Source organism: Xiphophorus maculatus, chromosome 20, assembly GCF_002775205.1.
Source record: "Xiphophorus maculatus strain JP 163 A chromosome 20, X_maculatus-5.0-male, whole genome shotgun sequence".
NCBI classification, from domain to species: domain Eukaryota; kingdom Metazoa; phylum Chordata; class Actinopteri; order Cyprinodontiformes; family Poeciliidae; genus Xiphophorus; species Xiphophorus maculatus.
The window spans coordinates 14,306,666-14,322,492 of record NC_036462.1 but is presented as its reverse complement, the minus strand read 5'-3'; the positions used below and the strand labels follow the sequence as shown (position 1 = coordinate 14,322,492).

Genomic DNA, 15,827 nt, shown 5'->3' with positions numbered 1-15,827 from the left:
GTTAACAGCAGGCTGGTCAGTAACTTCATCAGGTGAAAGATCCAATGCAAGTCAAACCTTCTCTAAACATTTTTAAACATTTCTAGGATCAACCTTTATATGCAAATTGATGTTACTGAGTTTTACCCTCACATTTAATTTTTTCTTTTAAAAATTGTAACTTAGATTTCTGACCTGGGAAAAAACATACTTAAGCAATTTTAATAACATTATTGTTCAGTTAAAGGGGCGGTATTATGTATTTTGCAGTCACATTATGTCGTTTTATCGCATAATAAAGTAACTATGTTACTTTCAGTAGTAAAAATTCTGTACATATCAAATATGTACAGCATCTATAATTTAGAATCATCTTTAAAACTAAAGATTGGTCATCTTTACTTTCATTTACCACATTTAACTTTATGCGAACAGAGAAATACCTCTCGTCTCTGCATCAGCCTTCAAACGCAACAACTCAAGATGTCAGGATTGCTTCCCATCAACAATTCCAGCTTGAGTTCATTGTCAGACTGCCATCCATGCATGGTGATGTGATGATGTCACACAGATGTCCAACAACCATAGCAGGAGAATATTAAAGGTCGATCAAGTTCACAAGTACAAAGTCTCTCCCAGAACTTTAACCTTCATGTTGTCCCTACTGTTTTCTCTTGAATCACCATCTGGGCAAATCTTTCCCTTCGTTTGGTGCAAGAAAAAGAAAGTGAGTGTGTTGTAGTTGGAGGGACTTATGAAGACTTCCTGTTAGTTCTGAACTTGAGTTCTTGTGAAATGTAATGGCTTCGTTTTTTCCACTTCGAGTAAAAAGAAACGTCATGTTTAGACCTCAGACATCTCCATGTTTGTTTAAAAGTAGCTAATTATTATTTAGACATGTTGTTTTATAAATATAAAATAGACAATATGTTAAATTTCATTTCATCCTGTTGGTTAAAAGTAGGTTGAGATCTAAAAGGCTCAGCCTTTAAGCTCAACGTTTTCACCTGTTTTTGAAATGAACTCAATTCTCCTGGTTTCTTGCCTAATCCAATTAAAACTGCATCCTTCATGAGATTCTCTGAGCCCAAAGCAAGATTATCTGATGTTATGAAAGCAAGTGCATGTTTTTATTTCCCGTTTTCTGAGGTAATGTGTGCTCTCAGAGTTGGATAAAGAACTAAAGATTACCAGTATCACATCTGGCGCCTGTCTTCCCGGAGGGACAGATGCATCTTCCAGTCACAGGATCGCAGGGGGAACCGTCTTCGCAGTCACACACCCCGACACAGCCTTGACCGTACCTCCCCAGCTCACACACTGAGAACGAAGTTAAGGATGTGATTCAAAGACTAAAGTTATTCCTACTATTTGATGTGAATAAACAGCTTTGACTGACCTCTGTGGCAGCGGGCTCCATGATGTCCTGGAGGACAGATGCAGTGGCCCGACACGGGGTGACAGGTGGCGCCGTTCATGCAGTCACACTGCAGCTGACACAGCGGACCGTGGAAACCAGGAGGGCAGACTGAAGGGGAGGACAATCAAAAGATATCAGCTTGATGGCGTTTGCCCTTCACTGAAAACAGCTACAAACCCAGACTGAGCACACATGCACTTGCTCTGTTTGATATGTCAAACTTGTATGAATCTGTGCAAGTTTTGTTGAAACACACTAAAGTCAGATCAACTTTAGGTGCTGGAATCAGTCAGTATTTACTGACATTTTTAGAACCTGGACCCTTAGGTTCAGCGAATGAACAACATAAAGTTGAATAAAACATGCATGAAAAGTAACTACTGCAGCAGGATGTTGCAGTAGAAGAGTCCATGTTTATTTTAATCATAGCACACGTCAGCGTGTGGAAACATGTGACTCACTGTAGTCTACACAATGGAGGCCTTTTCCTCACAGTGATGTGGAACACAAAGGTTTATGGAAAGAAACAGGAGATTTAAATCGTTGTTCTGAAAGGGATTTGCAGCTAAAAAAACCCCATCAGATTTATCCCTCAGGACATTTTCACCCTTCTTTATGTGTGCCTGTCTCTTCTCACCGTGTTCACACAGATGTCCATAGTAGCCCGAGCCGCACTGACACGTTCCCGTCACTTTGTCACAAGAGCCGTTATTTTGACAGCTACATTTCAGCTGACAGTTTGCACCGAATCGGCCCACGGGACACTCTGGCACAAGACGAACGGGACAAAATATCAGCCCCATGACTTCACACTGTGCAGCATTAAGACTCAGCACTAATTTCTTATTTATTATTGAACAGAAGCGGTCATAAAATCTGCTACCGATGTTGCAGCGTTCCCCAGTCCAGCCCAGACCGCAGGTGCAGTTGCCCGTCGCAGAGTCGCACAACCCTCCATTACTGCAGTTACAGCGTTGAGTGCAATATCCCCCAAACCAGCCGGGAGGGCAGTCTGAGGCCAAAAACACACACTCAAATTATACTGAAGGAAGGATCCACAGAAGTGGAGAGAAAGATGATGAAAAAGGCAGAAGACAAATGCAACAAGGGAATACCTGTCAGCCAGATATAATGAGACAGAAATGTATCAGCTCACTTTGTCCACAGTCCTCTCCTCTGCGCCCGGGGATGCACACACATCGACCGGTGACGGGGTCACTCTGGGCTCCGTCTCCACACACAGCCACACGGTTGCAGTCGACGCCATAGCGCCCAACTGGACATGCTGTCACCAGACAAACACACGGTTATTTCCTCCCTCTTTCATTTAGTGTCTTACGAAAGAACCCATTTGGTCTCGAACTTTGTTTTTTTTATTGTGATTTTATGACAGATTAAAACAAAGTAGTGAAGGGAAGGGATGTATATATTGTATGTTTTACAAATAAAAATGTGAAAGTGTGCCATTCAGCAAAACATATTTCTAGTAACTTTGCACACTTACAAAATGTTTTCACCATTTCTTTTTTGCAAGGCAGCTCAAGCTAAATCAGAATGGGGGGATAATATTTATGTATCCAGCTCCATGTTTCCCAGTGTGTTCAGCTGATCTCATGCTACTTTTCAACATATATAGCTTTTTGCATGACAGCCAGAAAGCTCAATGTTTCGTCTCATCCAATCAGAACATAATGTCCCATGTTTACAGAGTATGCTGAGATGAAATTACACAAAGGTTGACTAATTAGAACTTTTATGATTTTCACTGGCCTTTATTTTGTGGGTTGAATACACATGCAAATCACACTTTTCTGATTCTTTTTACAAACGTTTGTCCCCAATCAAAACAAATCATTATTGCTTTGGTGTTTGTGGAGGTACTGTGACAAAATGTGAAAAAGCTTAAGGGGTATTTAACTCTTTTTTTTCATTTAACCCTTATTTAACCAGAAAAAAACTAATTAAGATTGAAAATCTCATTCAAGAGAGCCCTGGGCCAGACAGCAACAGAACAAGATTTTATGAAAGTATGAATACTTGCAATGTATTTTAATTGGTGTCTAATTAAGGTTTGGTATGAACTCACTGATGTTGCAGCTCTGGCCAATGAACCCAGCTGGACATTCACAGCTTCCAGTTGAAGGGACACACCTTCCTCCGTTTTCACACCGACACTCTTTCTGACAGTCGGGACCATAGCGACCCTCTTCACAGCCTGGAAACACACTCAACACGGTTAGAACCTGAATAATGCAACTTTCTGTTTCCTTGAGCTCATTGCTTCTCTTACTTTGGTCACATTTGGAGCCGTGGAAACCTGGGGCGCAGTAACAGGATCCAGACACCGGATGGCAGAGCTGGTTCGTCTCGGCGCACTGACAGACCTGGTTACAGTTTGGCCCAAACAATCCTGGAATACAAGCTGACAGAGAGAGGTTCACTTGTCTTGCGTGAGTCAATGGTTTCTGCGTTCCCTGAACTGGTGATGAAGTTAGTAACACAGAAGAAGAAGAAGCTAAGTCTTAATCTAAGCTCAGGAAAGCAGCAGGAGATTCAGGTGACACAAATTACTGCTGCAGGACTCACTCTCTTCACAGCCGTTGCCGGTAAATCCAGGAGGACAGCCGCACTCTCCAGAGATGTGGTGGCAGGAAGTTTCCTGTGCACAGCTGCAGCGCTGCATGCAGCCTTCACCGAATGTACCAGGCAAACATGCTGGAGGAAAAGGAGAGAGTGAGGACAAAAGCACAGCTTGAAATGTAAAAGGAAATCTAAACCAAATAATCTTCCCAGCATACAATATATTTATTGGTCAAATTTATTTATGTATTTATTTTAGACACATAAAAAGTAAAAACAAGAAAAAATAAAACTATCATGCCTATTGATGTTGTACATTATTTGTTCAAAAAGGACAAAAATTTGACAAAAATTATTTACAAATTTAGCATATTTCCCAGTAAGCTCCTTCTTAAACAGTTTTTTAAGCTGTTGTACTTTGTTTAAGCTCATTATTTAATACATTCCCTAAATCTACCCTACACACTAATACACAAAAACTCTTTTTTGGTTGTTCCAATACTTTTTTTTAAATTTCCTTCTCTTAAATTATAACCCTCCTCTCTGTCTCAATACATGTTTTGCATATTGTGTGGAAGTTGATGGTTTCTTTTAAACTTTTTAACCCCTCCCCGGTGTCTTTTGTGGGCTGTAGTGTCCCATATACTGTATATGACAGTAGGCTGACAGGAAAGGTGGAAGGAGAGGGGGGAAGACATGCGGCAAATATCGTCAGGTCCGGGAGTCGAACCCGTGACAGTCGCGTCGAGGACTCGAGGCCTCCAAACATGGGTCGCGCTATCCCCTACACCACCACGGCATGCCCCAACTTTTAAACTTTTAACATAAATTGTACAGTTTCAAATTTTACAAGGTCCCAGAATTTGAATACATTTGATTAAAAAACAAAACAAAATGGGTCTGTATGTTTCCAATATTCCCGTTTATGCAGTATTCAAATAGATTTTTTTTTGTTATTAGGTACATGTCAGATGTGGTACATCTGAGAGTATTACACAAAATAAAGATTTGTAGTCCAGAGCGTTTCTTTATCCCCCCAAGACAGCAATACTTTTGGCTAGTTTTGATTTTACTTGGCAGGTCTGTGGTTTCAAGCTAAATTTATCATCCAACATGACACCCAAAAATTTGACCTCATGAACTCGTTCTAAATCAACACTGCCAATAGTTATTTCGATTGGATTATTTTCCTGTTTATTGTGGTTTCCAAATATAATGAATTTAGTTTTTATCTAAATTTAATGATAATTTATTGCTTTTGAACCAATGTTTTAGTTTTCATTTCTGTAGCGACCACCTCTGAGATTTGTCGGATGTTTTCTCACCTGTAACTCAAACATAATTGAACAGAGCGGATCATCATACCTGTCAATACAGTGAGAGGAAAATGTATCCACAGGCATTGATTTAATGGCGTGTAGAGCCACCCAAAGCAGCAATAACTTGAAGTAGTGTGTTTTCAGTGTCTCACGTTGCTGTGGTGAAATTCTGGCCAGCTCATTTTTACAGCATTGAAATTCATAAAGGTTATATGGTATTTGTTTCTGTGCAGATCCTCTTAAAGAGGCAGTGTTATGTGTTTTCCAACAACATAGTGGTATTTATAGCACGATGAACCATAACTTAAGTTGGTGTGAAAATGCTATTAATAATAAATATGAGTTAAAAGAAAATTGACTACAAAATTTGTTGCCTTGAAATTGAGCCTTTATCTCTTTAAAAACTTACTTTTTCTGAACTCCACCTTCAGGAAGTTAACATGCCTGAATCAAACGTTTGAATGACCTCCCCAGCACAAAGGCAAGCTCTACAGCGTTCTGCCAAGGACATAATTTATAACTCAGGTGTGTTGAGATCAATCTAAAAGTTGCAGGACCTTGGCCTTTGAGGATAGGAGTTTGATCCCTCTGCTCTAATCAATCCTCTCCAACATTAATACCTTTGTCACAAAGCTTTCCCCTCCAGCCTGGAGAACACCGGCACTCCCCGGTCACGTGATGACAGGAAACCCCGTGGACACAGCGGCAGCGCTCAGTGCAGCCTGCCCCGTACAGGCCTGTTTCACACGCTGCTCACAGGAAGGTGAGATTTACAAGTTATGATTAACAAAAACACACAGAATCGCTGTCATGTGAGCTTAGTTTCTCCACACTGCTGCGGTTCACATGAGGTCATCGTTTCTGTCGTTCAGCCTGAGTGACCCACCTTTCTCACAGCGCTCTCCTACCCAACCGGCTCTGCAGCTGCACCGGCCTGCCTGGCTGTCGCACACGCCGCCGTTCTCACATTCACACTGCTGCTGGCAGTCTGCCCCAAAACGGCCCACCGTGCACTCTGTCCACACACAGCCACACGCACAAACAGACAGAGAGAGAGAGAGAGAGAGAGAGAGAGACATGACGGCGTGAGACATTTCACAGAAATACTGTCTGATTAGCAGTGCAACATGCCTTTTTTTCACCCCTTCCAACTCTTTCTAATTGAACCTCACAGGGCACAGAGTTTGGAGACATTCCTGCGACAAGATTAGAGGTTTCCTGTGCAGGAGGAGGAGGGGGTTCCTGGCACAGCCCGACAGCGAAGGTTGTAACAGTCACTGAGGGAGGATAGAGTGTGAAGGAGAGCTCAGAGGAAGAAGTAGCCAGAATATCATCACAGGGTCGATTCAGAAACACACACGCTGCCAGCAAATAACCAGACTTCTGGCAGAAATAAATGAGCTCAGGCCACAAATTAAACTTTAAAGAGTGAAATAAAAGAAGAAAGAAAGAAATGAACCCCAAAGCATCATGTTGAATGTTTTCTTCAGGGTCTCTGATGTTTTTCTTCTATTCTGTCCCCCATAATTATGATTTGAGCAAACAAGAATCCTTTCCAGGTGTTTGAAACTCTTGTTTCCGTGTTTCACGTTTCTGCAGCTTTTGAAAGCATCCTGGTCTGACTCATCAGAAGGCTGTCTCACTGGAATGGCATTTTCTCCTGTCTTTCCCATTGTGAAGAGCAGCTAAAAGAAGTGTCACATTTATACCCTCAGGAAACAGGAAGTTATTTGTTAGCAATAAAGATTCCTAGACACTAATTCAAGAAGTAAATTAACTTTTTAAATATGCTTAGATATTAATTATGAAAAGAACTGTATAACCCAAGTTGTAAATACATTTATTTCTTAACCAGACATTTCCCCTATTGAATAAATATCCTTTGATTTTCTTTTTCTAAATTTTTCAGTGGGAAATGTTTTTATTTTTATTAAAAATGTATCTGTTTTAAGGATTTTTACTACTTTTTTTTATCAGGGGTATCAACCATTATGGTAATATTTACTTTGTCAAACTTCAAATAAAATAGTTTACATAAACTGGCTAAACCTCACTAGATTTTCCTGTCATATAAGTGTTTTCCAGATTCCTGCAGATATCAGCCTGTGCGGGATGTTGTTATAAGGGATCACTGATTCCAGAAATAGAAAGTTATGTACAGTTAATCCTCATTTCATCTTACATTTTAATGTGGTGAAGTGCTACCTACCCAGTTCGCAGGCCGTACCCGTCCATCCAGCTGGACATGAACATTTTCCATCAGTTTTGTTGCAGGTGGCTTCATTCTGGCACAAGCAGACCTGCTGACAGTCTGCCCCATAAAACCCAGCCGGGCATTCTGGGAGAAAATCAGACACAAACACTCTGGCGTGACCTCTTCTTCACCTATATTGCGGATGATCGCTTCTCTCGACAGCACAAACTTACCTTCTGTGCAGTTGGGTCCGGTCCAGCCCGGCATACATGAGCACTGGCCACCGGCTGGGTGGCAGATGCCGCCGTTGCGACAGCCACAGGTTCGGTTACATCCCGGCCCAAAGAAACCAGCCAGGCACGCTGCCAGGAGACGGAGAAAACAATATCATTACCTGCGGATGAACTCTGATCATGAAAAGTGAAAATTCCAGCGTTTGGAAAGTAATACAGCCCTCAGCATGGGGAACACCAAGATGGTACTTTCTCATGTTGAGCTGGACCTTCCCAAATATCTGAAACCAACCGGGTCTTTTTTTATTTTTGTCTTCAGTTTAAGTCAGAAAATGTTCTAATTCAGTTCCAACCAGTCCAATTCATTGCACTGTAATCCAATCATGTAGTCAGATTCAGAACAGTGATTCTACACAGTCCTGGTAAAATATAAGTGTTTGCTATGCAAATAAACTAAACCATGAAAATCATTTCAGCAATTTTTTCATTTATGTGACATTTACCCTTTACCAGTCAACTAAAAAACAAACCAAGCATTGTGAGAAAAAATAAATAAATAAACCATGAACTCTTTCTTTGTTGAAGCATCTTTTGATTTATTCAGAAAGCCACATTTTACATTTGCCTAATCTCCCTTAAAAACTCCTTTAAATCTCTCAGTTTGTAAAGAAAAACATAATTCTCCTCCAATATAGCTAATTTTTGAGGACATGACAAATAAAATTCCTCTTCATCCACAGATTTCTAGCAGAAAACTGAAGGGTTTTTGGCCCAAACCATCTTGTATTCAGATTCAGAACTATTCCTAAATCCATCCATGGATTTTGATGTTCCCTTCTCCTGACTGTTACATTTGTAGAATGAAATCCCTCTGATCCTTTTAAACCTTTGCGCAAGCTGGGGTTTTAGCTTAAAGATGCAAATGTTAAAATGATCTTACTTGATTAATCAAGTTCATAGTTAAATAGAACAAGATGACTGACCTGAAACTCAAGTGTGTGAAAAATTATGCAAGAAAGTAATTACAGATTTTTATTTCTTACATTTTTTTTTCCTCTAACAATATGAGGTTACACAGAGTTAAGCAGGATATGTCAGTTTGTGTCATATCCAAGGTATTTTTAACCTCACAAAACCTGGTGTTTTAAACAGAAAGGTGTCCAGTTGTGAGGACAGACAGTCCGAAGCAATTGAAATGATAAAAACTACAGTCAGAATCAGCTGATCATATAATTCAAGATAGTACAAAGATATCCAGTTGAAGAAGTCCAGTTGATTATATCAAGTCATTGACTTTGGAGCAATCCCTCGTGCCCATAAAGCACATGGCAGCAGCGGAGAGAAACCACTCCCTGTTATCATTAAGAAACCTGAAGAATCTAGACATATTGTCGCCCTCTGAGGACTCAACACCTGCACCGTCACTCACTCAGATTGCAGAAGGGACCGATCCAGCCTGCAAGACAGGAACAAACGCCACTCATGTGATCGCAACTCCCACCGTTCTGACAGAAACACTTCTCCTGGCAGTCCAGACCGTAGAAACCCTGAGGACACGCTGAAATACAGACCTCTCTTACAAACCACATCACATTGTTAAAGTTAGTGAGTCCGGCTTCACGGGGTTTCTCTTACGCTTTTCACAGAAGGAACCCGTCCATCCCACCTGACACGTGCAAGCTCCGCTCACATGGTCACACAGCGCTTCATTTTCACACTGACAGAGATGATGACAACTCAGACCGAACAGACCTGCAGGGCACTCTGAGGGTAAACCAAACACAAGAAGACAGGAGAAAAATAAACATTGTTCTTTTATTCCATGAACTACTGACAACATGTATCCGAAATGCCAAGCAAAGATTTGCTATTTATCTGCAGAAAATGAGAAACAGTCAAAATACAAAAAAGATGTAGTGCTTTCAGGCCTCAAATAATGCAAAGAAAACAAGTTCATATTGATTTAGAAACAATACTAAAGTTTTAACTCAGTTCAGAAATCAATATTTGGTGGAAAAACCAGGAGGTTTTCAATGGGGTTCAGTGCAGTGGGCTCTTAGTTTTTTCCAGAGTTGTATATCCTCTTTTCATTTTACAGTTATACATTACTTAACTGTGTGGGTTTATCACATAAAAGTGCAATAGCGTACACAAAAGTTTGAGGCTGCAATATGACACCATATGAAACAATTAAAAAAGTTAAGTAAATACTGTTGGAAGTCAGCACATAGAAGCATACTCTGCTGGCAGCTTGGTCCAGTAAATCCTGCTTCACAGTTACACAGGCCCGTCACACCATCACAGCTTCCGTCTCCATTTCTGCAGTCGCATGTTTCTGCGCAGTCAGCACCCCAGTGCCCTGCATCACAAACTGCAACAAAGAATGCACGAATCATCAGAAGAGTTTTTAAATGCCTACAGCTCAGCTCTTTGTGGCCTTTACCTTTTCTGCAGTCATGTCCAGTCCATCCAGGAGCACAGGTACACTGTCCATTCTCTGGGTCACAGCGAGCATTGTTCTCACACACACATTTCATCTGGCATCTCAGACCAAAACGTCCACTTGGGCAAGCTACATGGGGAAAAAAAATTAAAAAATATAAGATTCAAATTCAAAATGAATTTGAATCTTAATCAAATTCATTTTGATTAAGATCAAAATGAATTTTCTATAACCAACTCCAGATGACTGCCTGTGAAGCACCAAGTTCCCATAAAGGTGGCTTTAGGAGCCACCATAAAGGTGGCTTTATGGCGTGGTTGAAATCCACTCAACCTCTGAGGCGGCTGAAGGATTTTTAGCTAATGACCGTAAAGAAAAATTATCCCATCTGTCTTCCAGCTACTTCATTTCACATCCAAACGGGGCCACCTCACTTTTCCACACCGCTGCCATCCTTCTCATCTAGTGGAATGTTTAATGCATGTTGCTTTGGATACCTTCCCCAAAATGCCTGCTGCTGTAACTCACAGGTTTGGCAGAGTGTTCCCATGTATCCAGGCGGGCAGCCGCAGGACCCGTTGTGTTTATCACAGGCGCCCCCGTTCTCACAAGCAGGGCAGGTTTCCCTGCAGCCGGGACCCCAGAAACCCTCTGGACACACTGAGGAGGAAAAATTATCTTATTGTTGGAAAACTGTTTCCTTGTGTTCCACACTTACATCCATGCATGCTCACTCACAGTTCTCACAGTGCTCTCCATGCGTCCCAGCTTGACAGTGGCATTGTCCTGTCTCTTTGTCACATGGCGCACCGGTGCAGTTACACGGCTGGATGCAGCCAGGTCCAAACATCTCCTCTGGACACTCTGATACACAACACACACACACACACGCCCCCACACACAGAATAGACCTTTTTCCAATTCAGAATAAGAATTATAATTCTATGTTTTTGTCTCCTGCTGTCCTCTACCTTGCTCACATTTCTCCCCATGACGCCCAGCGGAGCATTTTCGTTGGCACGCTCCAGTCACATGATCACAGGACTCTCCAGGCGGACAGGCGCACCCCTGCTCACAGCCGAGTCCAAAAGTACCGGTTTTACAGCCTGGACACAAAAACGAGCACACACTTCACTCATCGCGTAAAACACAATGTTGTTAGAGCTGGAAATTACTGTCCTCTTCTTCCCTTATTATACTGTGTTCATTACACTTTATTGGCCACTTTGTTAGTATCAAATTCAGCAAGCCGTCTTCATGTCTAGATGCCTAAATGCTGTGAGTTGAATAGGTTTTAAAGGTCTTCATTATCAAATCCATCAAGTTTATGCAAAGCATCAGCTTATTTTTTTCAACACCCGAGTAATTCAAATACAGGACATGAACTTCTGGGCCAAATCCTGACTGATGGTGACCCATTCTGACAGCAGCTAGTGGATCAATCACAGGTTTCTCACTAGAATAAGCTATGAAGAGGTTTCTGGCCATGGGCTGAAAATCTCTGAGCTACTTCATTGTCAACTTTCTGCTCCATTTAAGAGGAGAAACCTCTGTTCAACCACTAACCTGCTCCTGGATAGTTGGTCCAAGTTGTTCTTGGACAATGAATTGATCCCATCCGTTATTTATGGCAAATTGTGAGTGGGCCTGGCAACGGGTAGAACCCACACATTGTCGTCCTGCCTGAGACCAGGCAAGAATCCAAAAGTCTCCCTTATTTAAATAGTCACTAGGAACATTTACTGGAGTTTCTTATGTGTTTCTAAGCCTCACTTTGAGTGCAATTTCATTAGCAGTGATATTGTTGCTTGTGAAGAACTTCTGATGGAAAGTGATGATGATAGCATGTTTTCTTAGAGGTAATCACAGTTTAAAAAAAAAAGATTTTATGCACATCTCCATTTGTTGAGTCACTGCAAAATCTTTCTAGTCAAGCCTGGAATCAACACCACATCTTGCATATATATCCTTAAAGTAATTAAAATAATGAAGGATGAAGCAGTGAATACCATTCAGGCCAACTGTCCATTTATGTTAGTTTGTTTTTTCTTTTGTTTGTTTTAAAGAGGGTAGGTGCAAAGTAAAAAGCTGTAATTACTAAATCCTTCCACTAATTTGCATGTGAATACTTTTAAATCAAAGCAGAGAGTCTGGACTTTATGCAATAATTATCTATATGGTTGTAATTTGAATACGCTCCAGAAAACATAAATAACAAAGTCTTAGCCATGGAGATCTATATGTTATTTAAGACCTGAAACTAAAAACAGATGTATATAATCAGATGTTTATAAACAGAATTTGTGTGAACGTTATATTTCACAGCAAAAAATGGGGAGAAAAGATTGTGCCAAGACAACTAGTTCATTTTGAAGCATTTTTCTTTTATCTTTGTTAATTTGAGTCTGTGAAAGCATTACATCTCTGTCTTGTTATTGTGAATTTCTTGTTTATTTTTCATAAAAATATATTTTAATGTAATGGCATAAAAAAGGGTCAGGCTCTCAAAAAATGACACAGTTTGCATGTTTCTCACTTTCGTTGCAGGTGCTGCCGTGGTAACCAGGTTTGCAGATACAGGTGCCGTGGTGGCGATGACAGTCCTTTGTCTTTTTCTGGTCACACTGACACTCCTGAGAGCAGCCAACTCCGAAGGTCCACTTAGGACATGCTGGAAATTAAAATTTAAGAAGACATTTACATTTGAAATGAACAATTTTGTGCCACAGGGCATAGAAATATGACTTTGTACTATGAAATAGAAATGCATGGCTCAGGAAATGAAAATTTCAAAGTGGGAGGTTAGTGTTTTAGGAGTCTTACGAAGGTGACAGAAGCGTCCATACAGTCCGGCTTCACACAGACAGGCTCCGTAGGTTCGGTGGCAGCGGCCGTTGTTAGCACAGTTGCACTTCTTGTTGCACTGCTTCCCATAGAAACCTTTAGGACAACCTGGAGACAGAAGATGTGCCATATTATTAAATCACTGAAAAACCTTTTCACATCTTGCCCTCTTCAAAACCACAAATTTTAATGTGTTTTCTTAGAATTTTTTTTTTATGAGGGACCAATGTAAACTACAACATAACTGAAGTGGAAAACACATTTTTAATATATTTATATTCAGTCCCTTACTCTGATGTTCCTAAATGAAGTACTGTGCAATCAATTAACTTAAAAAAATCACCTAAATAATAAATATTCCACTTGTGTATAGTTTAATATCTAATATCTAAGATCTCAAAGGATTCTTAGAAAACATTAGTGAGCAAACAGCATCATGGAGACCAAGGAACACTGCAGAAAGGTCATGAAAGAAGACAGAGGTTCACTTTCCAGCAGGAAATCAACCCTAAACATACAACCAGAGATACAATGAAATGATCCGAAGCATATTCAGGCGATACAACGGCCTAGTCAAAGCACAGAGCTAAGTCTAATTACAAATCTATGGCAATAATTTAGACTGAATTCTCACAGACGCTCTTCGTATAGTCTGACTGAGCTGGAATTATTTTACAAATAAGAGGTAAAAATTTCAGTCTCCAGATGTCCAGAGCTGGTAAACATCCTAAACGATTTCCAGCTGCGACTGCAGTGAGCAGCGATTCTACAAAAGATTGACCCAAGAAAACTGAATTCAAATGCATGATGCAGTTTTCATTTTTAGAAGGAAAATATTAATCATATATCATTTCCCTGTTTTGTGTTAGTCTATAACATATAATCCAAATAAAATACATTGAATTTGCTAGTTTCATGTGTAAAAAGTTCAAGTTGTATAAATGCTTTTACAAGGTACTGTATTCAAAATAGCTTTATGAATGATGTTTCAGCAATTTAATGTGGAAAGTAAGAACAAAATCATAAAAAATAGAGGTTTCTCACCATCCTGACACAAATCTCCAGTCACACCAGGAGGGCAGCGGCAGCTCCCGCTGACCGAATCGCAGCTGGCTCCGTTTTTACACTTACAGGAAAACGAGCAGTTTTTTCCAAAATGCCCCGCAGGACAGGCTGTGAAATTGACATTTTTCAACAGTTTAGATTCCTAACAGGGAACACTTGCAATCACAGCGACATGCAGGTGATGAGCATCTCTGGTCAACCCTCACTCTGATTGCAGATGATTCCCGTCCATCCATCTGGACAGTCGCAGCCGCTTTTCCAAATATTGCATATTCCCCCATTAGTGCAGTCATCACAGGTCAGGCTGCAGTCGCTGCCGAAGGTGTCGTCCAGGCACACTGAAAACAGAATAATTACCAGCAGCTGTAACCATGACCAGTCAAGCAGAAACACTATTTTATCTGCCTATTTTTCTAACACTGTTACTAGAGCAAATGAAACAGTCCATGACTCCAAACCAATAAATAGACAAGAAGGCCACAGAAATTGTAACATTATGCTCTGATATATACTAAAATCAGACAGTACTGTGTGTGCCACTTGTGTCCAGTTTTGATTACATTGTTCATCAAATATGCACAGCTGAAAAAAGATCTTTGGTTCCCTGGTTTAATCAGCTACTGTGCCAGATAAGCCGCAGCATTCCTGCCTGGTAGTTTCCTGGTCGTCTGGAAGCATGAATTGAGATAATTAACACTCCCCGTGTGGTCTTCCTCTGAAAGAGTCAGTCTAAACACTTCACAGAGGCCTGGTAATCAGATGCAGGTTTCGTGTTAATGATAATGAGTTAATAATGGCAGAGAGAGAAAACTCACCAAATTTCTCTGCCAGGCTGCTCTCAGCCCTCAGCTCCCCATCGTCATCTTCGTAGTCGTCGTAACGCTCCAGGGGTTGGTCGTAGTCGCGGAGCAAGGTGAGCTGGGGATGAATGAGGGACAGCTCGATGGCGCCTCCGCTGGAGAGGGACTCAACTGCACCTTCGAGAGCTGCAATGGAACAAGAGAAAAACGCAAATGTCAATATCAGCATGTTCTTTCACACCACTAAATCACACAAAACATCATTTCAGTAAGTATACACTGAAATGTCACTGGGATTTCGATTTTTTTTACAAGAAAAAAGAGAACATTTTGAAAGGTCATAAAAGTGAATCAAAACGTCTTCAACTCTGAAAGGTTCTCTGCCACTCATTAGTAAAGGAGACTTTGTAATATTAGACCTCGTAAAAACTAAAAATGCACAAAAGATGCATTTGCAATTTCTAGAATTGTAGTTATGGTGATTAAAGTATATAGTTAAGCCTAGAATTATGTATGCCTCTTTGAAACTTTGTTTTTAATAGAAACAAAAATGGCATTTTCAAAAATAAATGTAAAATTCTTTATTGGGACAACAGCATTTATTGGGTGACTTAGTAGTAGACTTGAAAGTTATGAATTCAAGATTCATTCAAGATGTAAGTCAAGGCATCAAGATTCAATACAATCTGCAGGACAAAAGCAACAACATATCATTGTTTTTGTCATGTCTAGCCTCATTTAGATGAGTAAAGATTTTGACAGCCGACATCTTTTTAAAGAATCAAGATTTTACAGTGACTCAGCTAAAGCATTTGAACTTTTTTGTTTTTACATTTTGTGATAATTTATAGCAAGACATGGATTTATTGCTCACAGATGATCTCCATCCAGTTGGAATAAGCTAGAGCTTTGCTGATAAGAAAAATAGTCTAACAGGTTCATACTCTGGA

The 15,827-nt window shown here is 40.4% G+C and overlaps 1 protein-coding gene across 1 annotated transcript in view; it reads right to left on the bottom strand.

The window, feature by feature from the left end:
* Positions 1-15,827, bottom strand: part of megf6 (multiple EGF like domains 6) — a 64,479-nt gene that overhangs the window by 2,052 nt on the left and 46,600 nt on the right. Inside the window, exons 13-36 of the mRNA XM_014475938.2 lie at positions 14,893-15,063; positions 14,284-14,415; positions 14,057-14,185; positions 12,992-13,120; positions 12,705-12,839; positions 11,140-11,274; positions 10,907-11,032; positions 10,697-10,828; positions 10,169-10,297; positions 9,965-10,096; positions 9,361-9,489; positions 9,155-9,283; positions 7,726-7,854; positions 7,508-7,636; positions 6,185-6,313; positions 5,919-6,047; positions 3,986-4,114; positions 3,690-3,821; positions 3,486-3,614; positions 2,556-2,684; positions 2,283-2,411; positions 2,037-2,165; positions 1,379-1,507; positions 1,171-1,299 (exon numbers count right to left, since the gene is read on the bottom strand). Of these exons, the coding sequence (XP_014331424.1) occupies positions 1,171-1,299; positions 1,379-1,507; positions 2,037-2,165; positions 2,283-2,411; positions 2,556-2,684; positions 3,486-3,614; positions 3,690-3,821; positions 3,986-4,114; positions 5,919-6,047; positions 6,185-6,313; positions 7,508-7,636; positions 7,726-7,854; positions 9,155-9,283; positions 9,361-9,489; positions 9,965-10,096; positions 10,169-10,297; positions 10,697-10,828; positions 10,907-11,032; positions 11,140-11,274; positions 12,705-12,839; positions 12,992-13,120; positions 14,057-14,185; positions 14,284-14,415; positions 14,893-15,063 (3,159 nt within the window). The remainder of the gene's footprint in view (positions 1-1,170; positions 1,300-1,378; positions 1,508-2,036; positions 2,166-2,282; positions 2,412-2,555; positions 2,685-3,485; positions 3,615-3,689; positions 3,822-3,985; positions 4,115-5,918; positions 6,048-6,184; positions 6,314-7,507; positions 7,637-7,725; positions 7,855-9,154; positions 9,284-9,360; positions 9,490-9,964; positions 10,097-10,168; positions 10,298-10,696; positions 10,829-10,906; positions 11,033-11,139; positions 11,275-12,704; positions 12,840-12,991; positions 13,121-14,056; positions 14,186-14,283; positions 14,416-14,892; positions 15,064-15,827) is intronic.